The sequence below is a fragment of the Danio aesculapii genome, chromosome 5, assembly GCF_903798145.1.
Source record: "Danio aesculapii chromosome 5, fDanAes4.1, whole genome shotgun sequence".
Classification (NCBI taxonomy): Eukaryota; Metazoa; Chordata; class Actinopteri; order Cypriniformes; family Danionidae; genus Danio; species Danio aesculapii.
The window spans coordinates 48,479,084-48,505,574 of NC_079439.1; the positions used below are offsets into that span (position 1 = coordinate 48,479,084).

General features: G+C 36.6%; 1 protein-coding gene across 1 annotated transcript; it reads left to right on the top strand.

The window, feature by feature from the left end:
* The first annotated feature begins 15,422 nt into the window (after positions 1–15,422).
* On the top strand, positions 15,423–26,036 carry arrdc3a (arrestin domain containing 3a). The gene is made up of 8 exons (XM_056458382.1): positions 15,423–15,914; positions 18,012–18,093; positions 18,187–18,334; positions 18,426–18,528; positions 18,798–19,054; positions 20,370–20,532; positions 21,230–21,372; positions 23,891–26,036. The coding sequence occupies exons 1-8, from the start codon at positions 15,635–15,637 to the stop codon at positions 23,957–23,959; spliced, it is 1,245 nt and encodes a 414-aa protein (XP_056314357.1). The 5' UTR covers positions 15,423–15,634; the 3' UTR covers positions 23,960–26,036.
* Positions 26,037–26,491: the final 455 nt, after the last annotated feature.

The following is a 26,491-nucleotide window of genomic DNA, read 5'->3' on the forward strand; positions in this document are numbered from 1 at the left end:
ATTTTAATCATTAAAAACATCAATACTGATCTTTGCATAACTAATTGTTTAAGACCCTAAAAGAGATTCAGAATAATGACCATGCATGGGTATTCCATTAAAACTGCACTTATGCATTTCAGCAAATAATTGCCTTCATCATGTATATACCTAAATTGTTATAGCTTTTGTTTGTTTTATATTGGTTTATTTATTTAATATGATTTTATTATATATCCAATATTTGTATTTATTTAAATAATTTCAATATAGCTTGGCTATTTTATCAAGATATGGCACTATTGTGCTGAGCCTACAAAAGTGGACATGCAATTTGTAAAGTTTTTTGTTTTTCCTGTTGTAATCAAATTTTTGGATTATCTCCTAAATAAAAAAAGAAACCCAGCCGCACACACATGCATCAAAACACACTATTTAAACTTGACAACAACTCTTGGCAAATGAAAATTACTGGCTGCTGTGCCTTTAATGTGGTGTAAAGATTATTATGTGTTATTGAAACACAGAGGATGCAGCAAAGAAAAGTCACTTCAAGAGTTTACACTTAGCTGATGATTGATAATAAAGCTTGTTTGGCATGCTGTTCCGGGAGAGAGCTGTAACGTGGGGTCTAAGACAGTATTAGAATCCATATGCAGAAGTTTTATTAAAGGGTTTAGGCAGAGACATCAGTGAGTAAACAGATGGAAAGTCGGCAACACATAAGCAGTCCAGTCCAGTCAACAAACACAGGGGCAAAGCCAGACGACGTAGGGAGAGTGCAGGCAGAGGTTCAGTATAACAACAAACAGTCCAAACCAGAGCAAGAGGGCAAAGACAGATAACGTACTTGATCAAGACAGGCAGAGTCATACAAGGGCAGGCAATCATGAAAGTCTCTTGGAAACCGCTTGGTAGTGCAGGTAGGCTGGCAATACTTCGCAAACAAGCATGGCCTTAGCTCTCACTAAAATACTACACAAACAGGAAGTGACTGCAGAGGGAGCGGAGCTGAGTCAGTAGTCGGGCGAGTGCTCCCCCTGCTGGCGTGGCGTTACAAGAGCCCTGAGCTCATAAGATCCTCAAGTCCGGGGCTCCATCCCGTTTGCAAGGCGAGAGGGAAGTTTGAGCTCAGGTAGATCTCGAGAACTCCCCTGCTGTAGTAGCAAATGAACAAATTGCTCTCAACAGTGATTCCTCTTAAGAGATAACTACTTATACTAGGAGCATGTCTATGGTGCCGATTTGGATTAGTCAATTAACTTAAGTTGCATGTTTTAGGACGGTGCATAGGAGCAAACCGTGGAACCTGGGGAAACCCACGTGAGCACGGGGTAAACTCCGCACAGAAACGTCGGCTGGCTTGGTAAGGACTAGAACCAGTGACGTTCTTGCTGTGGGGCAACAGTGCTAACCACTAGGAAAGGAGAAGGAGTAGGGGTGGAAGGGGGGATTAAAAAAATGGCTGTGATATGGAACTTAGGGTATTTATAGTGGCTTAGGAATCGTCTGATTGGTGAATCATAGATTGAATAATGCAGGGCCGGCTGCAAGCAATCATAAGCACGTGATCCTCTCGAAATTACTTTATAAATAAACTTCACTTATAGTTATAAATTAAAACTAGAGAAACTCTGTTTCTGCTGTTGTTACCACGAGCGGATTCTTTTTTTCTTTTTTGGAGATAATACAATAGGCTATATGAATACAACAGAAAAACATAAAACTTTACAAATTACGTGTCCACTTTTGTAGTGTCATACATCTAGATAAAATAAGCTATAGGCTACTGAAATCCGTTAAAGAATTACGAATATCGGATATAATAAAAACAAGTTAAACAGACTAATATAAAGCAAACAAAATCTATAACAATTTAGGTATATACAATACAAATGAAACAGTTTTAAGCCATTTTAAACATTCATTTTACAAATCAGATTTTTTTTTATGTTTTCTAAAGAACCAATAAACAACGGAGGAGTTTAAAAATATTATTATTTATATTATTGTTATAAAAAACATAAACACTTGTTTGATGTCATTTTTACCTGCAGTTTTCCCAATCTGTAAAATAAAAAGCTCTTTTTGCACGATTTGATTAATATCCTTTTGTATCCAAATACTTTAAAAATAATATTTATTTAAAATTAATAAAATTACAATAAACTCAGTTGTTTATTGTTTTTTTTTTTTAGAAAATAACTAAAATCTTTTTTTCAGATAGGACTTTGTAAAATGAAAGTTCAAATTGGCTTAAAACGGTTAAATTCATTTATATTAAAATGTATATTGCTAAATCGCTATAGCTTTTGTTTGTTTAATCATTATATCCGATATTTGTGCATCTTTAAATTATTTCAATATTGTTTAGGCTATTTTATCTATGAATAATCTATGATCTATGAAATTGCATTGAGCCCTCAAAAATGAACATGTAATTTGCAAAGTTTTATGTCTTTCTGTTGTATTCATATGTGAATACAAATATTTATACATTATCTTCAAAATAAATAAAGAAACTAAGCCGCTCGAGGCATCGAGGGAGCTGAATCGAAAGCTCTCGCACACAAATACTGCACTTGCAAGACAACTAAGTCAATGGAAAAGCAGTTGTTTCTTGCGCCACCTGGTGGCTATTGCGTAAAGCACAGAAATGTTTTTTTCTTTAATGAAAAGGCAGCCTTTGCAGCCACAGTAGAGCACGTGACTGCAGGTGACAAATTGCAATACTGCGCATTAAGAAACGTGCGTTCTCAGTAGCCATATCTAAATCTAGATAGAAAATTGACAAACTCATTGTGAACAAAGATTAATGCCATTTCACGATGTGTGATCTTAAGCAGTGCTGTGCAGTGACAAAAGTAGAACACCCAAGAAAGTTATATAAACATAAATAGCCTTTGTCCATCCTGTCTGTAGTTGTTTGTGTATAGTTGTGTATACATACTATAAAGTCATTAAAAGGGTTAGTTCACCCAGAAATTCAAATTACTTAATGATTTACTCACCCTCAAGGCATTTACGGTGTATATGACTTTCTTCTTTGTGATAAATCCATCCGGTGTTATTTTAATAATCCTCTTTAATCTTCCAAGCATTAGAACAACAGTCAGCAGCTATTAAATGTCTTCAGTCCAAAAGAAGTTAAAACAACATGCCTTGCATGTATCCGGGGTGAAACTCTTTACTCTTTGATTATTCGTCATATTAAAACAGACTCTTTCACTAGCTAGTAATTGTTAGTAATTATTTACTAAGTATTATTTAATTAGTAATTTTGCATCTGAAGATGCTTTCAGTAACTTCTGTGACCCGTTATTGTGTTGTTAACACCTGATGCAGCTTGCAAATTGCACAATTTATTCACGTAAATCTGCGTCTATTGTGAAGTGAATTTCACAAGCGAATTAAGTGAATTTAATGCGCAAACAAAGCAAGTAAGCTCAAAATGTCCGCGTTGTCTATTTACATGCAAACTGTGCAATTTATTCACGCATGTAAATAGACACGTGAACATTTTGAGTTTACTTGCTTCATTCACACATTTAAATTTGCTTCATTTGCTCGTGAAATTCACTTCATGTTAGACGTGGTTTTGCGTCATAGGCAGGGCTTCTGTCTGCCCGGTGACTCTAACTTCATTGCTAAATGGCTAATGTGGATTTTATTGAGGGATTAGCTGTGCTTTAGGAAGGCTGAAAGCAGTGTGGACTTTTTTGTGTCCGAGTCCACTTTCAGAGGTGCACCCAGCTCTATGAGTTCTTTAACTCCTCCAGAAATTACTTGAATGATGGAAACTCTCAGCAGCGCTTCAGACTGAGCAGATCCCAGTTTGGTGAGCTGTTTTCCAGTGTTGGTAGGTTTGATTTTCCCTGAGGACACCAACAATAGGCGCTACGTCATAATCATGGCCCTATGAGAGCAAGCTCCTAATTGATTAACAAGGTGCGAATGTCAACTAAAATAAAAATTTTCCAAATGCGCAAAACGCTCAATTCACATCGCCTACTTTGCTCAATTCATCGCCTTATTCATGCAAATAGCACTACAGGATGTCTATTCGTGTCTTTGTATTGACTTAAAACGTAGATCACTTACGCTTGATGCTTCAGCTGCGTCTGGATTGAACACATTATTAGATCCCTAATAGAAAGTTAACGACCAAGCAATAACATGCTATTTCAACTTCTCTTTTAAAACAGTTGCTGTTGGGGATAGAGTGATGATGTTTCAGTGATAATTTGGCTTAAACTGTAATGGTGCCTATGGTACTTTTAAAATATAAAAATGTGAAATACCAGCATGTCCTGCTTGCATTTTTACTGTTCAACACTAATCACTAATTCATGTCAAAATAGCTGCATTTAAAACATATATATATATATATATATCGTGTCATTGTTATTGAAAAAAGATATATATTGATTTTGAATTAAGGTTCATGCCTTAACTTTGTGTTTTATTGTCCTTAAATGGCTGTTTTAATTCCCAATGGTGGTTTAAATGCAATTAACTCAGACATTGCACAACTCAGACATTGTGGAGTTCCACTTTTACTGCAAAACCTGTAAAGTATACATTGGCACACAAGAAGACATACACAACAAAAACATTGCACAGTGTGCAATCTGTAGTTCCCCGTTTGAAAACAGTTCCTTGAGCAGTGCAAACTTACAACATATCAATTGCACCTCAAATTAGAACACTAATTGAAACTCCCCAGATTCAAAACAGCATAAGGCCACCAAAGGCCACAGAACAAGCATGTCATATCAGACATACACTCACCGGCCACTCAAGGTACACCTTTCTAGTACTAGGTTGGGCCCCCTTTGACCTTCAGAACTGCCTTAATTCTTTGTAACATAGGTTCAACATGGTACTGGAAATATTCCTCAGAGATTTTGGTCCATATTGTTATGATAGCATCATGTAGTTGCTGCAGATTTCCACCACATCCCAAAGGTGCTCTATTGGATTGAGATTTGGTGACTGTGGAGGCCATTTGTGTACAGTGAACTCATTGTCTTGTTAAAAAAAAACAGTATGAGATTATTCGCACTTTATGACATGGCATGTTATCCTGCTAGAATTAGCCATCAGAAGATGGGTACACTGTGGTCATGAAGGGATGGACATGGTCAGCAACAATATTCATATAGGTTGTGGCGTTGACAAGATGCTCAATTGCTACTAATGGGCTCAAAGTGTGCCAAGTAAATATCCCCCACACCATTACACCACCACCACCACCTGCCTGAACCGTTGATACAAGGCAGAATTGATCCATGCTTTCATGTTGTTGATGCCGAATTCTGACCCTACCATCCGAATGTCTCAGCAGAAATCGAGACTCATCAGACCAGGCAACGTTTCTCCAATCTTCTGTTCAGTTTTGGTGAGCCTGTGTGAATTGTAGTCTCAGTTTCCTGTTCTTAGCTGACAGGAGTGGCACCCTATGTGGTCTTCTGCTGCTGTAGCCCATCTGCCTCAAGGTTGGACATGTTGTGTGTTCAGAGATGCTCTTCTGCAGACCTCGGTTGTAACGAGTGGTTATTTGAGTTACTTTTGCCATTTCTATTAGATTGAATCATTCTGGCCATTCTCCTCTGACATCAAAAAGGCATTTCCTCCCAAAATGAGATATCAGAATGTAGTGCTTGCAGGTCTTAAATTTGGTACTCAAGAGCCAGTTATGTCTATTTTCCTCAGGCCCTTTGTTGATCAGGCCAAAACACTGGCATCCAAAGGTGTGTCTTGAAGAAAATGTGGACAATTTGTCCACAACAAAATTATTTGTACTGACCTTATTCTAAAATGCGGAAGTGCGCTCGTTTTTGCAATTGTTTTAGAACTTCCGATTCAGTTGCCTATGGGAGACATGACAAGGAATGATAAATGGCAGAAAATGATCAAACTGCATGCTCTACAAAGAGGTGTGTCGATGACTATACAGACAAAGCAGAATAATATAATAAGAAAATACCAGTTTGCAACATCAAGCAGCAGAACAAGTTGTTTTTAACATCTAAAAATGAATAGAAATGAATAAGACCGGAAGTCTTGGGCCAAAGAGATTCAAATAGCTGCGCCCACTCATACGTGAAGAAGAAGATCAATATGTTGTTGTGTTGACAGGGCAAGACCAGCCGTGCAAAACACCACACAGTTTAATGGATACTATGGGTGTGGCTTCTGTTTACATCCTGGCACTTTAGTAGAGAAACTAGGGAAGTACACTGGTACCACTGAAAGGTCCATCACCATTCATAAACATGCTGTAATTTGACATAGTATGGGGCTTTGTTTCAGACTACATGCATGCTGTCTTGGTGTCACTAGACAGCTCACAGAGCTTCTTTTGAATGACAGTGATCAAACCTACTACACAGGGAGTCCCAACGCTATGAGGGTACTAGAAAACAGGATTAAGAACATTAAGGCCCGGTTTACACTAATACGTTTTAGTTTTAAAATGGCGTTTAGAATGAAAATGATCTACGTCCACACTGGTGTTTCACCTAGCATTTCTGAAAAGATTTCCATCCACACTGCACCACTAAAAAAACACGACGTGACCACACATACACTGGCATGCGCTGCAGTGAATGCGGAGGTCTGAGCCCCAGGCAGACAGCAGGTGCTTCGAGCACACCTACGCAGGTGACAGTGCAGGTCAGACAGTCATCAAGGATAAACCGCTGGATCTCATCTCACTAGTTGTTAAACGTGATATTTAATTCATCTTCGCTACAGCGGAATGAACCACCAACTTATCCAGCATATGTTTTACGCAGCGGATGCCCTCCCAGCTGCAACCCATCAGTGGGAAACACTCATACATTCTCATTCACACACATACACTACGGACAATTTAGCCTACCAAATTCACCTGTACCGCATGTCTTTGGACTTGTGGGGGAAACCGGAGCACCCGGAGGAAACCAGCGACTTTCTTGCTGTGAGGCGACAGCACTACCTGCTGCGCCACCGTATCGCCCACACTTGTAACTCACCTAGCAAAATCAGTGAAATTGTGGGGGTCACTCTGGGCTCATTCAGCATTTGTCTTTGAAAATGCAAACGGGGGTCTGTTGAACCTAGTGCATGGAACAAAGTGAGTGGCTCAGCAAATTGTGAACAAATTTCTTTTGTACAGAGAAATGCCACTCTTTACAACAAGGTATGCAGTTAGTGAGCAAGTGAAGGAGTTCTGTTTCGATATGACAAATAATCAAAGGGTAAAGAGTTTCACAAAATTCTAAAACACTACTGTTCTGGAAAAGCTTTAATTAACGGCGATGAAATGGCAATGCACAGGAGAATGGTGCACAAAGGATTAATTTATACTAGCTAAAGCCTTAGTAAGAGACACATCTTTGTTTTGCAAAGATGAGTGAGGATGTTTATGTAGAAATACAAAATATTGTATCATTCCATTCAGAAAGGGGTACAGAGACTGCTGTCCATGTCAAAAACCTTTATATAATGGTCACAAGGTTGTGGGTTTGTGTCACATAGGGTAGTACACAGGATTGACTGTTTAATAAATTGTGTGTAATTTTGTAAGTATTATTATTATGTGTAAATGTCTGTTCAAACACACATGCAAAACCCAGCGGTAGCCTAGTGGTTAAGTGTGCCGACATATAGCACCAACTGTGCTCACGGTGACCCGAGTTCGATTGCTGGCTCGAGGTGCTTTGCCGATCCTTCCCCTCTCTCTGTGCCCAATCTCTACTGTCCTTTCCAAATAAAGGTGAGAGCCTCCTAAAAAAAAAAATAATAAAAAAAAACACATCTACAGAATCTGTTTGGGAAACAGCATCTATGAAGCATGTCTGACAGTCGCGCACCGCAACATGAACTGACTGTTTTGAGGATTGCATTGGAGGGGCAACAGTGCCTGTAATGGAAAGGAAGGGAAACCCGCAGTTTTTATATTTATTTCAAAGTGTTTTCATGTCTAAATAAAATAAAAGCACAGAACAGATTCACATTTAAAAACAAGGGGTGTACCCTGGTGGTTTGGCGGTATGGGTTGGGTATAGGGAGGATTGGCTCTTTGATGTTTATTGCCAGCTTTCAGAGAAAGATTAAAAATACAGGAGAAATACAGGAAACTACCTTTAAGGCATGATAGTGAGATATAATTGTAAAATACAGGAGAATCCTGGGAGAAAGGGATACACTATAGCAGTGATAGAACAAAGACCCTGAAGAAGAGGGTCAACAAGTATCTAGAAAGGGACATGCACAGGATGAGACCTTCCAAACAAAGCTGCTCACAGCGTCTATTTCAAAATGGTCAAAGTCATTTCAAATCAACCGAAGGATTGAGAAACATCAAGGAGGACATTAGTTTCAGCCTCTAACATCCTGCCAAGCACAGGCACAGACAGCATTTGGCAAACTTCTCTGGAAAAACTTTAGCAGATCCTCAGTTACTCTCCAATTGGTTTAACTATACAGGATTTCTGGGAGTCGAGGGTGCAGAAATCTTTATCAGCCCGCCTGAAATCAAGTCTGTGCAGATAAAAAAAGCTGAGATATTTATATTTAACATAATGTAAGTTATAATAACAACATAACTTTCAGAGACATTCATGAATTGATAATTTACTGCCTGCACACATTTACGTTTAGCAGACGCTTTTTGTCCAAAGTGACTTACAGTTGAGGAGGCATTTAGCGATTCATCAAGAAGGAGCAATACTTGTTTGTGCTCAGATAATGTAGTGCTAGTAAGAGTGCTGGAGTTTTTTTTTTTTTTTTTGAGAGAGAGAGAGAGAGAGAGAGAGAGAGAGAGAGAGAGAGAGAGAGAGAGAGATAATGTTTCTACATGTGGTGTGTCAAGCCCACTCATCTGTGTGAAGCACACTTCATAAATGCAGTGTTTGTCACGGTTGATGGTTTGTGTGTTCTTTCTGTATGTTATGTGTCATGCTTTGTGTGTTGTCGTGTGCGAGGGTGTGTGCTTGTTTACCATTTTGTGTTGACGGCGGGCTTTTGAACCAGCTGACTTATCAGCTGAACTAATCATCCTCCAGCTGATCCCTGTTTAACTGACTATATATTTCAGTCTGTGGTTACTGCTGGTTATCAGTCCATGTTTGTCCTTGTTCCTGTCTGTTGTTCCTCTGAATTCTTCACAGTCTGTTCACCGGTTGATGTCCTCATTGTGGCCAGTGGGCTCTTTTGTTTTGAACATTTCTTTGTCTCGGGTACATCCAGGGGTATCCTTAGATACATTTTTTTTTTTTTTTTCATTAAATGCTTGCAATTGGATCCTCTATGTCTGGTCTTGTGACAGTTTGTGTCGGTTAATATGTCATTGAGATGAATAAGTGTTTTCTACAGGTGGTTTGTTAAGCCCACCGTTACGTTTCAGCATTAATATTGTTATATTTATATTTTTTTGATAAAACGATAAAGACAGTTAGATAATTGCTCTAATGTTTATGCACTATGCGTAACACTGCACAGGCATTTTGCATCCTGCACTTCTGGATACCGCACATATTAATTTAGAGCCATTTTGTGTCAGTTGCACTTGGAGGAGTAAGAAAATATTGTACAAATACAAATAAGGTCAGAGACATTTTTGACAAGAAACGTCACAAGTCTGGAGCTACTTAGTTTTTTGAAATCCATCACAAAACAGACCAAAGTGACAGAGCAAACTGTTCACATGACTTATCAAAAACAGGCAACACCACAAACCTGTTTCATCATTTAAAACAATGGCACCCTTCCGAATATATATGAAAATGCTAAGAAATTACAGACCCAAACAAGTTTTGGTAAACGTGGACCAGAGATGTATAAAGTACTAGAGACCAAGACTTAAGTAAAAGTACAAGTGCTCTATTAAAAAGTGACTTGAGTGGAAGTGCTCTTTAAACACCATACTTAAGTGGAAGGGCTTTTTTGGGGCATGTGATTAAGCAGAACGAAAAGAAACATGGCTTACAATACTGTTTTTGTCTCGTGCTTGAACCACAGATCTGACAGATTATAACAGCTTTAACACACACCTTTCAAAGTTGTGTGTCACAAAAACACTCCGTAATCCACTCAAAATGCTATTGAACCCCATTTTCGAATCGCAAATTACTGGTTGTAAACGCTGTAAACGGAAGTTCTAAACATTCTACCAGAAGGCGCTGGTCACTATGGCGCCCTCCATGCAGCAGCCAAGAAAAAGGTCTATAATTGTAACGAGTAGGGGTGTGAATCTACACTGGTCTCACGGTTTGGTTCGGTTACGATCATCATGCCATTGATTCAGTTCAATTCGATATCTAAGCATTGACAATGCTTTCCATACATAATTAGATTTTTTCTTCACAACACAAGATTTTTATTAAAATCTATAAATACATTAATATTTACATATTATTCCTTTAACTGCCTGCTCGACCAAATGGTTGACCATATTTTGACTGACCATATCTTATTGAGAGGAGTACCTAACTTAACTAAACCTGAAAGCACTCGTCACAACATTGCTTCTACATTGAAATCAAAAACAAGGAAATCAGTCCTGACATCATGAGAACTGTTTTTGGTAAAAATTTGCAAGGTAAGCATATTTTTTGGACATAATTTTTGGAGTAAATATAATAAATTTTTAGAACTTATGTGTGGATATCACAACTTTCAAAGATGATTACCTCGTAAAATGGCAAATACTTGTGTACCAGCATTAGCACAATTCTAAGAAATTGATATTTGATTGTTTGTTTGTTTTTTGTAGATATTTGATGGATGTCAATAGTTTCTATGGTACAAGAACTCACATCATCAGGCCCTTTTACCAAAAAATCCCTTCACTGATGATGTTCACTCACATACGCACTCTCTCTCTCTCTCTCTCTCTCTCTCTCTCTCTCTCTCACACACACACACACATTTTTTGTGAATTGTGGGGACAGGTTTCAATTGTTTTTATACTGTACAAACTGTACTTTCGATTGCTCTAACCCCAAATCGTATCTTTAAACCCAACCCTTACAGGAAATTATGTGTAGTTTTACTTTCTGAAAAAAATATATATATATTTAGTACGATTGAATGTCATACATAAAGTCCACATAATTATAAGAGACGACATGTAGGATTTAAATCAAACATCACTTATCAACACATACATAAAACACGTGCATATACACTTATAAATTACTCACATATACACCTATACTATTGGATGTTCAAAACAACATATATGAAATTTGCGCATATACATATAAACTTGATGCACCACATTAACACGCACATACATATAAACTCCATACTCGCATAAACACCCACATAAACACGCACATACATATAAACTCGCAGCATGCAAACACACCTATACACACAAGCACATACATAAACTCGATCATTGCATATGCACCTAAAACTTTCACATATGAATGTAAACTCGATGTGTGCAAACATACTGTTTCTTCATGTTGAAAACGCTGCTGTGCATGAACATTTGTCGATGTATCCAGGTGCTGTTATTAATTCTGTATGCTGTTGTTTACATATCTTAAAATAAATAAATATTAAATGTGTCAGACACAAAATAGACATGTCAATGAAAAAAATTATTTTATATTATTATATTTAAATTTTTTTTTTTTTTTTTTAAATAAATGACCATTTATCTGATCGATTAACGGTTAATATTCTGATAGCGAGTGGTGGTTGTTGGTTGAGAAAAGCATCCCTAGTTTGTATTATAAAATTGCACATTTCTATTCTGTCATTTTAGCAGTGGTACAATTGACTTAATTATATATATATAACACATTTTAAATCTGATTTAGTCACTCTCATGAACCTGGAAATATATAACATATATATTTTTGGCTTTGTGAAAAATTCAGATTGGTGTATGCTGATGGTCTGCTGAACATTTTGGTGAGATGAAGGGATCCTCCTGTCAGACAACCTCTCCGAATTACAATAGGAATAGTAAGCAAAATCTGAAACATACACTACTGTTTCATAGGATTTAGGTTTGTATGGTAATGTCTCTTCTGACCAAGACAACTATATTTAATTAAAACAGTCAAACATTCATTCATTCATTTTCTTTTTGGCTTAGTCCCTTTATTAATCAGAGGTCGCCACAGCGTAATGAACCACCAACTTATCCAGCATATGGATATTCCAATGTATGGATTTTTTGCCCAAGATATAAATCATTTAAAATAAACTTCATGCTTTTCAGGATTCTTGATCTATAAAAAGATTATTTTAAAAGCATAATATGTGAAACAAAAATGTTTGCCCTTGGATGATTGATGACAATCAGATATGTTTCTTTAGCACAAAACTAATTTAAGCAAAAAAGTATTCTCACTCCAAGCATGTGTCCAACACATCTTTTAAGTATTCAATTAGGCCTGAAGGACTTGATTAACTGCATCAGGTGCCTTTAATTAGAGAGGTGATATAATGCATCTCTTCTAAATGGATATCCAGATATATTAAATATCATATAACGCTTAAAGCATTATTAAGCAACAAAATATATGTATTTATTTGTTACATGTACTGTATATAGGCTATACATTGAAGAAAAAATCTAATTATGTATGGAAAGCATCGTCAATGCACTGAGATAACGAATTGAACCAAATCGATGGCATGAAAATCATAACCGAACCGTGAGACCAGTGTAAATTCACACCCCTACTCGTTACAATTATAGACCTTTTTCTTGGCTGCTGCATGGAGGGCGCCATAATGACCAGAGTCTTCTGGTAGAATGTTTAGAAATTCAGTTTACAGTGTTTACAACTGGTAATTGGCGTTCCAAAAATGGGTTCAATAGCGTTTTGAGTGGATTACGGAGTGTTTTTGTGACACACAACTTTGAAAGGTGTGTGTTAAAGCTGTTATAATCTGTCAGATCTGTGGTTCAAGCGCAAGAGAAAAACAGTATCGTAAACCATGTTTCTTTTCGTTCTGCTTAATCACTTGCCCCCAAAAAAGATATTTAAAATAAACAAAACAATATGATGTCTTTTGACTGCTTTCTTTAATAACTACATTACACAATACTTGTACTTTTACTTTCAGTACTTTAGTAGTAAATTTCGAAATAAACTACTTGCAATACTATAAGTACAAAAAATGTTGAATACTTTAGTACTTCAACTTCTACTCAAGTCACTTTTTGATAGAGCACTTATACTTTTAATTAAGTCTGGGTCTCTAGTACTTTATACATCTCTGGTCTTTAGATATAGACAAGATGAATTAAATATCACATTTAACAACTATAGTTTGATGAGATCCAGCAGTAGGTTCTTGATGAACTGTCCGACATGCACTGCTCTCACCTAGGGAGGTGTGCTCAAAGCTTAAAATGCTTTCAAAAGATAAAACCAAAAAATGCCCAGGGAAGAGGGAAATAACATTGGAAATGAAAATGAGTTGTTTTCAGACACATGTTGTGCATTAGACGGGGTTTTCATGGCTTGTGCATCAAAGGGTTAAAATAAATGCACTTCTGTATAAATAGCAACATAAAGCATCAGAGTTGACAGTAATTGTTGAACAGTAATTCTCACAGTTACTACCTGTAATGTGTACTTAAAATAACTTACTGATATTTATTTTATGCACTGCAAAATTTGATACAAAATAATAGTTTTACAGTAAAATACTGTTTCCTTTAATTACAGCAAAACACTGGCTATTTTATAGTTATTTACTGCATAATCTACAGCAAAGGTTAACAGTGTAGGCTTAAGATATTACTGTTAGTCCCAGCCTAGATATCCCACCAAGTACCCACAGACCTCAGGCTAAACGTCTTATGTATGCAGCACACTTTTCTAGAAACACAAGGAGTCACACGGGTAGTGGCTCACCTGTAAACGGCACAAAAGCATCTGAACAAATAAAGAAGCTGTCATGATTACGTTGTTGTAAATGCTCATCCACAGAGATATACTAAACACAGTAGTCGTAATATCTTTAAATAATGTCAAAGAACTTTGCTTGAGGCAATTAAGTGGAATCTAAAAGAAATGATTGAACTTGTTTGCCAACTGAATATGGTAAAAGACCTCTGTGTAACGAATAAAAGACTGGTTTCGTTTCGTTTTCGCTTTGGGTAAATGCAAATTCAAACAAAGATTACTTCCCCGAAATGACTGCACATAAAAGAAAGTTCCTGAATGTCAACAGAGCTTCTGACAAATCAGTCCAGCCCTAGTTTACTTCTCTCTCCTGACCATTCAATGTTGCTTTCCACTGGTTTTAAATGATATTTTTAAAATCTGTGTTGTTATTTCAATGAAGTGCACACACAAGATAGATAGATAGATAGATAGATAGATAGATAGATAGATAGATAGATAGATGGATAGATGGATAGATGGATAGATGGATGGATGGATGGATGGATGGATGGATGGATGGATATAACCTTTTGATATATTGATGTTTTTGATGGCAATACATAATAGTTTAAAAACGAACACTTTTCTACAGCCGTCTTTACTCACATATGCCAATATTAGATATTAGTGAAGGACAACTACACAAATATCACAATTTCTTAAGAAACCATATGCCCTGTAACCTGTGCGCTGTAATCTGGCATAATATCATTTTAAAAATTATCCTATACAAACCTTTAACTTCTGAGGGGAACTATTTTTCGAAGTACTGTCCACTATGAAACTCCAGAGGGCAGCACAATCCACCTTAACTCGTTCACACGCAAACGCTGCTGAAGAAAAACATGCGGGCGCAGGAGTTTCTGTAGCCGCTGAGTGGCGCATCGGTTTGTACAACTTGTACCAGCACGTACTGTACACAGCAGAATCCGCTTCTGCATATACCGAAAAGGAAGTAAAAGTGAGTTGATTTAGTGTATTCATAATCTTACGTACATTCTCGTAAAAATAAATAAATACATAATCAGTTCAAATTACATTAGCATTTTTTATTTATTCTATTTATTTGTGTATTTATTTAACAAGTAGTCAAATATACAAATCATTTGGTCATTAACCTCTAAGTATGTTTAAGTGCAATAAGTAAAATGTTATATACAAAAAATAATTATATTACTTGAATCCTCATAGCAATAAATTGCCTAAGGTTTGTATTTAATGTTCATTGTGTGTTATTCCCTCACTGAGAAAGCGAAGCACAATTTGATGCATGAAAATAAATGTAACAAATGCATGTAACTTTATACAAAGAGTTCAAATGATAATACGAAGCTAAAACTTGTGAATAACGTCTAGACTTCCACGTATTCTTTTAATACACTACTCAGCTGTTCGCTTGTTATTTGTCCTGAGTCCCCCGGTCAAAGAACTGCACAAAAAGCGGAAGAAGGGGGACGGATTGTAGCTTCGCGCATGCGCACTAACTTGTTTTTCACAAGAGCAGCGCTTAAAGTGAGCCGGTAGGGAGAATTTCCCCGTCTTTCATTGCAGACCATCAAGCCTTCGCCGGGACGTGATAACAGCATCTTTTGCTGTTATTCAGCTCTCGCATCTCAATGACACTATCCAGTGTTAACTCTTGCTTTTTTTCATAAGAGATTATTTTCATAGACTTTTCCGTGTGATTTTTGTTTTTTCTTGTTTTGTCTACGGAACTTTGTACATTTTCTTTTCTTGTCACCATGGTGCTAGGAAAGGTAAAAAGCTTCATTGTAAGCTACGACTGTCTTAATGACAGCAATGTCCCTGTTTTCTCGAGTGGGGACTCAGTCTCAGGAAGAGTTATTATCGAAGTCACCGGAGAGATTCGGGTGAAGTCACTTAAAATAAACGCAAAAGGATTCGCTAAAGTTCGTTGGACAGAATCACGAAATGCTGGATCCAGCACTGCCTACACTCAAAATTACACAGAAGAAGTGGAATATCTCAATCATAGAGACATCCTAATTGGCCATGAAAGAGGTAAGCATGCCGATCAAACATGTAGATTTGTTCAGAAAAGAGCAGATATGAAAGTACTGGTGGGATGCTCAGTGGTCCAGGATGACATGTCATAGGCTTCTTTGGATGCTGCACAGTACTTGTTGACTGGTGAACCTGTAGACACTATTGTGTGCAGACATTTATATATTTCAGTTCTTTTTTGAATACTGTAATTATGCAGTAATGTGTTGGACTTAGTTCGTCAAATTAAAACCACCCAATATATGTGTTTATACGCATTCGTTCACAATAATGATCTGGCATAGATCATTTTCCGTTTAGATCTCCCAAATGCGTGATATCCAGCATATCTATTTTCTACTCTAAACAACACATCAGCATTCTTTCAGGTGTCAGCTGCTTGAATGAATGGTCAGTTTGCTCGCCTTGTGCTACAGTCTTATTAAAAACGATATTCTCATTCGGTGCTCTAACGCTACATGTTGATTCTAGGAGAACAATGTTATAAAATAAATGTAGTAAAAAGGAGTAATGGCAGATAATTCGGTTTAATGTCTTAAGTTTCCACCCATTGTTAGAAGCGGTTCAATCCTGTTTTGATGCAGTGTCTAGTCGTCCTCTTCTCTGATTGGCGGAGGAGCTCAACGTGTCTTCTATGACATCATGCTTTTGCGGAAAGTGGGGAAAACAGCAGCAACTTTGCACCAGTAGCTGTAGTATGCAACCGTGCACTTATTCTGTGGCTAAATTGAAATCTTTAGTCAAACATTCATCAGTAAAGCCGACAACATATCTGCATTACTGTTCTTTCGTGGAGTTGGCCGGTGCAATTCTAAAATCCAAAACGAACGTCCGATACCTTCACGATCTATCCCTGTAAATACTTATTTGCATATTCATTAGGTTGTGACTTTGTTTGCATTCATATAACTCACGACCTGGTTGTAATAACTGATTCAAAGTTTCTATATGTTTGATCTGGCCTTTTAAGTCACTCCAAACAAAACGACAACAACAGCAACTCAAAGAGACGCATCGCATTCCACAGTTTTTGCATCTGTACATGATTTATGAATATTAATCACCAGGCAATTCATTGGTCGTTTGTTCCCACACAACTTGCAACCACCGCTTTGTTCCACTTTGTACCGCTGGCACCAAACAGGACTTCAACACACGTTACGAAATAACAAATGGGACAAACGTGGTTTTAATAAATACAAATTGTACAAGTTTGCCATAATCCTTAGCCTGAGATGGAGAAACATTTCAATGTTTGCCTGTTGAAACTCTGTATACAAATCAAATAGTGCATGTTATGATTTTGTTAGTTGCATGCTTACTGTAATTTCAAAGAAATTAACTCCCTGTATAATTCGAATCGAAATAATGTCTAATAATGTCTAATTGTCACTTACTGCTTCTGTATGAATGTTTTGGTTCCAATAAAGGTGAATTTGTTTTGGAAACTGGTCGTTTTTTGTCGTTTGTGATTGCTGGTGTGTTTTTCTGTCATATTTTACCTCACGTGTTTTTGCTGAATGGGAGAAAAATACTCCACGCCGCAGCACACGCGTACATTCAATGGGAGGCTTGTCCCGGCTGGCCCTGTGCGCGCGCGCGCGTTACCGTACACTGAATACGTAATGAGCGCGCCGGCACAGTGAAGCAGCGGGCTCCGGTTTAGGCCGGTCTTCTCTTGCTCGAGTCTGCCCTTGATTGACAGCTCCCTACTTGTTTACCGTGTCTCTGCTAAGCTGAATACAGTGCTGAGCTGGCGAAAAGAAAGCCACCGTTGCTTTTCAGTGTTACACAAACAAATAGTCGATTTAAAATAGTTATTTTGTTTCACATTTACCTTTTTATGAACTGCAGTGGCGCTTATGAGTATTTTCTCTCCCTTTCAGAATAAACACATTTGACACATTGATTATACATGTTCATAATTCATGGGTATGGTTGTTGAGGGTTTATGAGAATCAAACAACTTGGTTTATACATGTTTTTGAAATACAATTATGCTCTTTGAATAAATTCAATCATGTAATAAACAAGAAGATGATCAATGCTTTGGCAGGTAAGGTATATTTGGAATATTATTCTCTTCTGTTTCAGATGATGATAACTCCGAGGAGGGACTCACCACTATTCATTCAGGAAGACATGAGTATGCATTCAGCTTTGAGCTTCCACAAACGTGAGTAGATGTGGCACCAGACCTATCATTTATTCACCCGTACTGTATGCCGTAATGCTTAATGAAATATTTCTTTGTGCTGTGCACATGCAGACCTCTGGCTACCTCATTCGAAGGAAAGCACGGCAGTGTGCGCTACTGGGTAAAGGCTGAGTTGCACAGGCCGTGGCTTCTGCCCATGAAGACCAAGAAAGAGTTCACTGTCTTTGAACACATCGACATCAACACTCCTCTTCTGCTGGTGAGCGTTTGCATCATTTGCATCCCTTTATTCAGCATCGGAGAAGAACCATTATTTCGTATTCTAAACTGATGTTATTCTACTTTCACAGTCTCCCCAGGCAGGAACTAAAGAAAAGACTCTATGCTGCTGGTTTTGCACCTCAGGTCCAATTTCCTTAAGTGCCAAAATTGAACGAAAGGGTTATACTCCAGGTAAGCCTCCTAATAATTTACATTTTCAGTATTTCAGTATTTTACATCATACTATTTCTAATAACTGTTGTTTAGATATATATATTTTTTTTTTATTCGATTTAACTGATTGAAACATTTGTAAAATCTATTAATTGAAGTTACAGTGTTGTTATTCTGCTTTTATGAAAAAATATGACCAAGAGGCATGGTTAAATTGGACTGATTACAGCTTTTATATCCCTTTATTGTTTATGGTACCTATAACAATACATTTTGTCTTCTCACAGGAGAGTCCATTCAGATCTTCGCTGAAATTGAAAACTGTTCCTCGCGTATGGTTGTGCCAAAGGCCGCCATTTACCAAACACAGACCTTCTTTGCCAAAGGGAAGATGAAGGAGATCAAGCAATTGGTGGCCAACATCCGAGGAGAGTCTCTTTCTTCTGGCAAGACGGAGACATGGAATGGAAAGATGCTGAAGATTCCCCCTGTATCGCCCTCCATCCTGGACTGCAGTATCATAAGAGTGGAGTATTCACTTATGGTAAGCCTTGTGCTTTTTTAAACTGTTGGTTCAGTTTGTACCATTCCTTATCTTTTTTTATAACATAAAACACAGATTTCAGATATTTTTTCCTAATCCGTTTCAAACAGCTGAAAGAACAGTTCCTTGAAGGGCTCCTCCACACATGAAGTACTATGAATGATAATGAGATTATGCCAAGTTCTACCCGAACATACTGATAAGAAGATCAGCTTAGAATATCTAATGAAATTCAGGTCATTGAGTGCTAATGACCTATTAACCCCACAAACCAATCTGTTCCCGCTTTACTAGTGTAATGGTCAGGACCCTCGATGCTGTCTTTAATATTTGAACACTAGAGTTTACGGTTTCAGTTCATCACTCAACTTGTTGATAGACTGAGGATGCTGAGAAGCCAACAAATTATTTAGTTTCGTACCTTTTGGCAGCAGCTGTTCTTCAGAATTGATTGGAAATTCTCTGCCACAGTGAAAAGGTCGTCCCTACTCCATTAGACAGGATCCTTGTATTCTTAGATGACTGAATTAACTCATGTCATGACATTGATTATCATCCAAATTATAAGTCTGTTACAAGTGTGAATACTTTGTCTACGTGTTTTTATGAGCTATGTTCATTTTCAACACTTCAAAAACTCAAAGTGTATACCTAGAAGTCTCAAATCTCATTGTATTTTTACATCTTATCAGTTTCTGAAGAAAAAAAACACACTTTACGTTTAAATATGGGTACAGTTCTATACTAAGTGTAGAAGTACAGTGATGTATTAAAAAATGTACATGTTTTTCTTTCACAATTTTTTTCGTGTACTGACATCAATATTTTCAAAGCAATCCACAATCATCCAGTAGTTGGCAATGTCACTTTATAAAGAAATACCATGCTACATTTCAACATTGCTTTTTTTATGTCGAGTGCTTGTGTATCCCTATAGACTGCCTATATACTGCCTATAGCAACATCATCAATTTGTTTTTAGTTTACACATATAAAATACCAGTAATATATATATTATATTATTATATATTAATAATTATTATTATAATTATTATTATTATTATTATTTTTTTTTTATTTATTTTTTTAACAGACTTGCACTTTTAAACGTTTCAGATTTATTTTTTTAAGCCTGTTGTTTTGTAAATGAATACCTAAAATGCATTAAAGTTTTCTGTTCTCTGAGATTTTAGTGTGGATGCAATATTTAACATACCATAGTTTTTCATATTACTGCACAATATATGTTGTATTTACAAATTAACATTCACCTATTAAAATGATTAACCTAATATCTCAATGTTTTAATCTACAGGTGTATGTTGATATCCCAGGAGCCATGAACCTGTCTTTAAACCTGCCCCTGGTGATTGGCACCATTCCTCTCCACCCCTTTGGCAGCCGTACATCTTCTGTGAGCAGCCAGTGCAGCATGACCATGAGCTGGTTAGGCATGCCCCTCCCAGAAAGGCCTGAAGGTAAGCAACATCTTTCATCCACATGTTTTTTTTTGAGGGATGTGTGAAGAATGATTCTGCATATACTATATGAGATGTATAGTATAATATATATATATATATATATATATATATATATATATATATATATATATATATATATATATATATATATATATATATATATATATATATATATATATATATATATATATATATATATTTATATACTGATGAGATGCTTCTTAGATCACAGGCTAAGATTATGGACTGCTCTTTTAACTTGTTGCTTGGTGTTCCTGTAAATAAATCATGCAGTGCCCTATTTTTAAGATTATCAGACTTTTATTTTATTTTTATTTTTTTTATTATTTATTTATTTTTTATCTGAGCCTTTTAATGAATTATTTTTAAATGTGAATCCTTCAAAAAGTGTAGAATTATCAAAGGTAAATTCTAGAATATGGTTTTAGTTTTTTATATTGTTTTACATATTATTTGTTGTCTTTTTATTGTTAAAAATCTTTTTTTATTATTATAGGAAAGTATAATTTGTCAAATGTTTATAAATTTGATCAGTTTTTGCCATGAAATAGCCAAATAGAAATAGCCCCTCTCTCTCTTTCATTGAATAAAACAGCAGTAGGGGTAGTTGAGTGCAGAGAATAGACGTGGTTGGCATGACAACAGCATTAACATTGGTTTGTACTGTCTTCAGCTCCTCCAGCCTATGCAGAGGTGGTCACAGAAGAGCAGAGGCAGAGCTGTCTGGAAGTTTCGCCAGGGCGGGAGAACTTTGATGGCCCGCTCTTCGCCTACATCCAGGAGTTCCGCTTCCGCCCTCCCCCACCCTACTCTGAGGTAAGCTTTGAGTGTAGTTTTGGCAGCTAAAGCCATGTTTGCAACCTGTATTAAGATGTTTTTTTTTTTGTTGATCTGATCACTAAGGCTGCATTTACACTGCACTGTTCAAGTGACCCAATTCCATATTATTATTATTATTTTTATTATTATTATTATTTATTTATTCTTTTATTTATATATATATATATATATATATATATATATATATATATATATATATATATATATATATTATTTTTATTATTACTATTTTATATATATATATATATATATATATATATATATATATATATATATATATATATATATATATATATATAATTTTTTTTTTTTATTTATTTATTTATTTTTTTTTTCTCTCCAATGTAGCACAGATGGGATATGGCCCATGTACATGTAAACAGGAACAAATCACATGGATTCTGATTTACTCAAATCAGATTCAGGCCTTGTTCGTATGTGGAAATTTATCCAATGCAGTGTAAGCAGGTAGATCCGATTTTCACCTGTCTGCGAGTTGCGCATCATTAAAAACCATAGCGAATGACATCAAGTCTGATGCTTTCATTTCAGAACAGACTTCAGCAGAGTTGCAAATCTTAAATCCCATACATGAGGACTTAAACAAGCTTTTATATTGTCATATAGCACAGGCATTTAAGCATGTTAACGAGAACGAGAGAGCGCAATGTCCGCCACGTAACCAATATAAGCTAATATAAAACTAGTGCATACATCACGTGCATAAATCATGCCATGGACATTAAATTAAGATGCCTATAGGTTTAAAAAAAAAAGCCTATATATCAAAAGAAGATGGCCAAATGAGAACCTTTCTGTCATAAACTATAGTAAAACAGCTTGTCAAAAGCTGTGAACAGATTACACACAGGAATAGAGAAAAGAGCGCTCTTTAATTATCAGCTGTTAGTCAGCACCCGCTTTTTTTTTTTTTCTCTTCCTGGTCAATGCGCCTTTGCCGTGTGCTGTGTAAATGCAGACGATCGGATACGAGTTACTTTTAAAAGATGATGTAAGCAGGTCATCAAAAAAATCGGAGACAGTCACAAAATTGGAATTGACCATCAAGATCTGCAGTGCAAATGCAGCCAAATTGACCAAATTACAATTCACACGAGGTGTTTGTCTATTTCAGGATGTGTTTGGTGCAATTTGTTGCTATTTTCAGACTATAATTTTCATGTTTTGGACCACGTTGTTTAAATAGCAAATCAGTTTGCGCTACTTTGTGGACTCATGGGTTTTCTGGTCTGTAATTGAGGTGTGTTAAGGCGGATTGTCGGTGCGTTGCTATTCTGAGAAACTGAAATGGGCTGCGCTGTTGACCAAGTAAAAGCTGGTCTGAAGCCCAGCGCAGAGCTTGTTAGTTATACGCATATGCAGGTTCAAACACTTAACACACAAAGGTTGTACAGCAATACACAAATATCTTTACATATGATAAAAAAAGGATTGAAATGTTACAAAAATTACTATTGTGTAGATAGATATAAAAACCACTGCCTCCATACCTTCATGTGCGTGGGGCTTTTTTCAGTTTATTCATGACAATTTGAATTTTTATTATAATGTTGTTATTCTTATTATCAGTAATATTTATTATATGCATATTTATATTTGTTTTAATTAAACAAGTTAAGTTTGTCTGGTTTTGGAGACGTCTGCATCACCATATGGGGCATAAGAATAGGACATGTGTTTGGATATAACTTAATTTTTTGACCACACTTCAATAACATTGTTCACTTATTTGTTTGCTGGAAATTAGAACTGAATTTAGAAATAGTTTTGAAACAAATCTTTGTGCTTAATTAAATATGTAGGCTAATGGATGTCTTCAGTAGGATGCATACAACACACAGTTTCCTTATCCACGAAAGTAATCGAGTAAAGTAAAGAGAAAGTAAAGAGGCCGAATCGAGGAGGCTCGTTCTTTATCCTCACGGCAGATGGTCTGTTTAACTGTTTTCTCGCTAGTGAAGCGTTCAGTTTTTCCACTAACAAAGTCTGCAATGTAAATAGCAAATGCGCCATGGTGCGACACAACTGGTTCTTAAAGGGAATGGTAGATAAGACTCTGATTGGTTTAATGTACGTTATGCTCAAAACACCCATAACCTATTAAGAGAATGGGCACAACCCCTTTTAGATTACGTGCTGCTCTGCAAACCGTATTTTTCCATCCTTAAAATGGCAAAAGTGGATTCGGACACATTCTTAATGCTTTTGCGCCATGCGCTTTAGATTTTGCACCTAGATCATTAAAACAGAGCCCATTGAGTCTGGTAAGAGATCATTCTACTTTGTAACATTCACACCCCATTCACCTGTACACCTGTACTTTGCATTACCTACTTGTGATCAGATAAACGAAAAGGCATATAAATACACACTATGAACAGGGTATAAAATTATTGTTATTTTGAACAGGGAGCAGCAGTGTTGATATGCATTCATCTCACAGCCACTGTTTCACTGTTTCCCTTTCTATCAGATTGATCCACATCCAGATCAAGCCACATCAACTGCGGAGCAGAGGCTCGACACCTGCCCATCACGCTGAAAAATGCATGGCATGAGTCCAAAGCAGTTGGACTTTAGGATCTTTCACTTTTGTTTATCTCCCGATGACAGCGATTGCTCGCTCTGCTGTCACCACTGAGAGAAAACAAACCTCTATGGGAAAATCCAGAAATAAAGGCGCAGGAAGTCACTGGCAATTTACCCGATCCAGAGATTCAGCCCCCGTGGATGGTACACGCCCTGTCGGACTGTCCTTGCGGAGCTTTGTCAAGTAGTCGATTTTTCTCACACTATCCAGTAAAGGTTGACAAAGAACACGCAGATCTTGTCCGAGATCTGAAGAGAAATGCAAGAAAAAGCAGCCATTGGCAGAACAGCCGAGAGAAACGCATCATCTATAGTTTTGGACTTCTTTTTGCACAAGTTTCCTCGCTTGAGTTTGAAAATCACTGATTGTTTTGTTGTTTTCAGCCTCTTGGAGTGAGCCTATAAGAAGTTTTGCTTGAGCTGCACAACTTGCAAACAGCGGATGGATTTCGAGGAAAAAAAACAGACTGATGTAATGCACTGATCTGGTTTAAGCTCTGTAGTTTTCATTGATCATTGATAATCTGCTCTTGCTGTCTGAAAGCTCTTGCGATGTTGCCTGGCCAACATGAGTGTGGCTTTTGTTTTCCGTTCTCCTGTTCACATGGACTTTTATTTTGGGTTCTAAATGTAGAATGCCTTTAAGCCAAACATGGTTTGCTTGGTGTTAAATTTGTTGCACATGTTGTTTAGTGGAAAAGCAACACTCTGTTCTTGCCGCTCATGTGCGCGATCGGAACAGAGAGATAAAACAGGGTGGGGTTCAGGCAGGCTGCCTGGAGAGTCTGTTGCCTTTCTGTGTAGCGTTTAGCAGTGCAGGCTTGGAGATTGCACTGCCTGAAAAATAAGCACTCAGTCTCAGGTGATCTTCTCACTTGCCAAATGGTGAAAACAAAAACTAAAAAAAAAAAGTGTGTAGATTACGTTTCAGTTGCACTGTTTCAGTTCAAGGAAGGAACTATAGAAGGAAAATCAGATTCCATATTGACAAACTGATTCAAAGACAGGAGATATGCACAAAGATAGAGAAGGCAGCTTTCAAAGACTTCTAACATTCCCTTTTTGTCCTGCTACACTGGCAGACTTGCATTAGCTTAAATGTTTCTTCAGACCAGTGAAGCCAGAAATGACTCAGATGAAGGCACAAATGCTTAAAAAGGCAAGCAAAAAAAGAGGACTCTGGATCTCGAAGTTGAAATGAGTTGTACATTTGTTTTAAAAACTCATTTGACTATATGTAGTTAGGCTCTGAAAATTCTTGGCCTTCATTAAGCACTTTTTTTTTACTATGTCTGGATGAGGTCTGGAGAAAGTTTGGCATTTATACATTTCCCAATGTAGATAAGTAGTGTTTAGATTTGTAGTATACATAGACTAATGATTCAGCATTTCGTTAGTGGCCTTGATGGAGAACTGATCTTAACATGATTTATCATTTACGTTATTCTCACCAATCATTGTCCTGTCGTCTTTTGCTCCTAGAGTTACTGTTTAGTTCAAAAGGACAAAAAGGGAAAACCAAAAAGTCCTTTTAAAGCAAGCATTGATTATGACACTTTAATAAAAAAAGAGTTTTAGTTTTTAGTTATGGGTTCTGATGAATACCGTTGGGCATTCAGTGTTTGTTTTCCACACAAACAATCTAATATAGATCTTCTCATCACCATTATTATGGGAACAATAGCTGTAGCACACCTCCGAGAAAAAAGGACTGAAGAAATGAATCTTCTGTTGTGTTATAGTTGAAACACAATTGGCCACTAAAGAAAGAATAAGCTTCAACACAAAAAGGAAAGTGCTTCTTTTTGTGGTTGGTCAATAACACTATAGTCTAACGCTTGGCCTTCCGTGTAGTCCAGTGTTAAAGCTAACCTCTTGACTCTGTCAGGAAACACCATAGTGAAATATGGTTTGTTTTAGAATTTAAGTGCAATATTTTCCAAGTTTATTTGGTCTCAGTTGTATAATTGGTCTTATTTCATTGTGATTTAATTTCAGCGATCGTTATGAACATTAAATAATGACTGAAATATGTGTTCAAAATGGTTTTCGTTTTTTGTCTTGGTTCTTACTTGGAAATAAACAAAAAAAAAAAAAATCCATAACTTGTGTTGTGCTTTATTTAGAGTAGATTTCACTTCACAATGATGATATTAGTGCCGCACATTTTTAAACCTAAAGACCTCTTTAATGGTATACATATAGTTGAAATCAGAATTATTAAAACCCCTTTGAAAGGAAATTTTCACAGTATTTCTGAATATATTTTTTCTTCTGGAGAAAGTCTTATTGGTTTTATTTCGAGTAGAATAAAAGCAGTTCTTAATTTTTAAACAATTTTAAGGTCAATATTATTAGTCCCTGTAAGCTACTTTTTTTATTCTCGATAGTCTACAGAACCATCATTATACAATAACTTGCCTAATTACCCTAACCTGCCTAGTTAACCTAATTAACCTAGTTAAGCCTTTAAGTGTCACTTTTA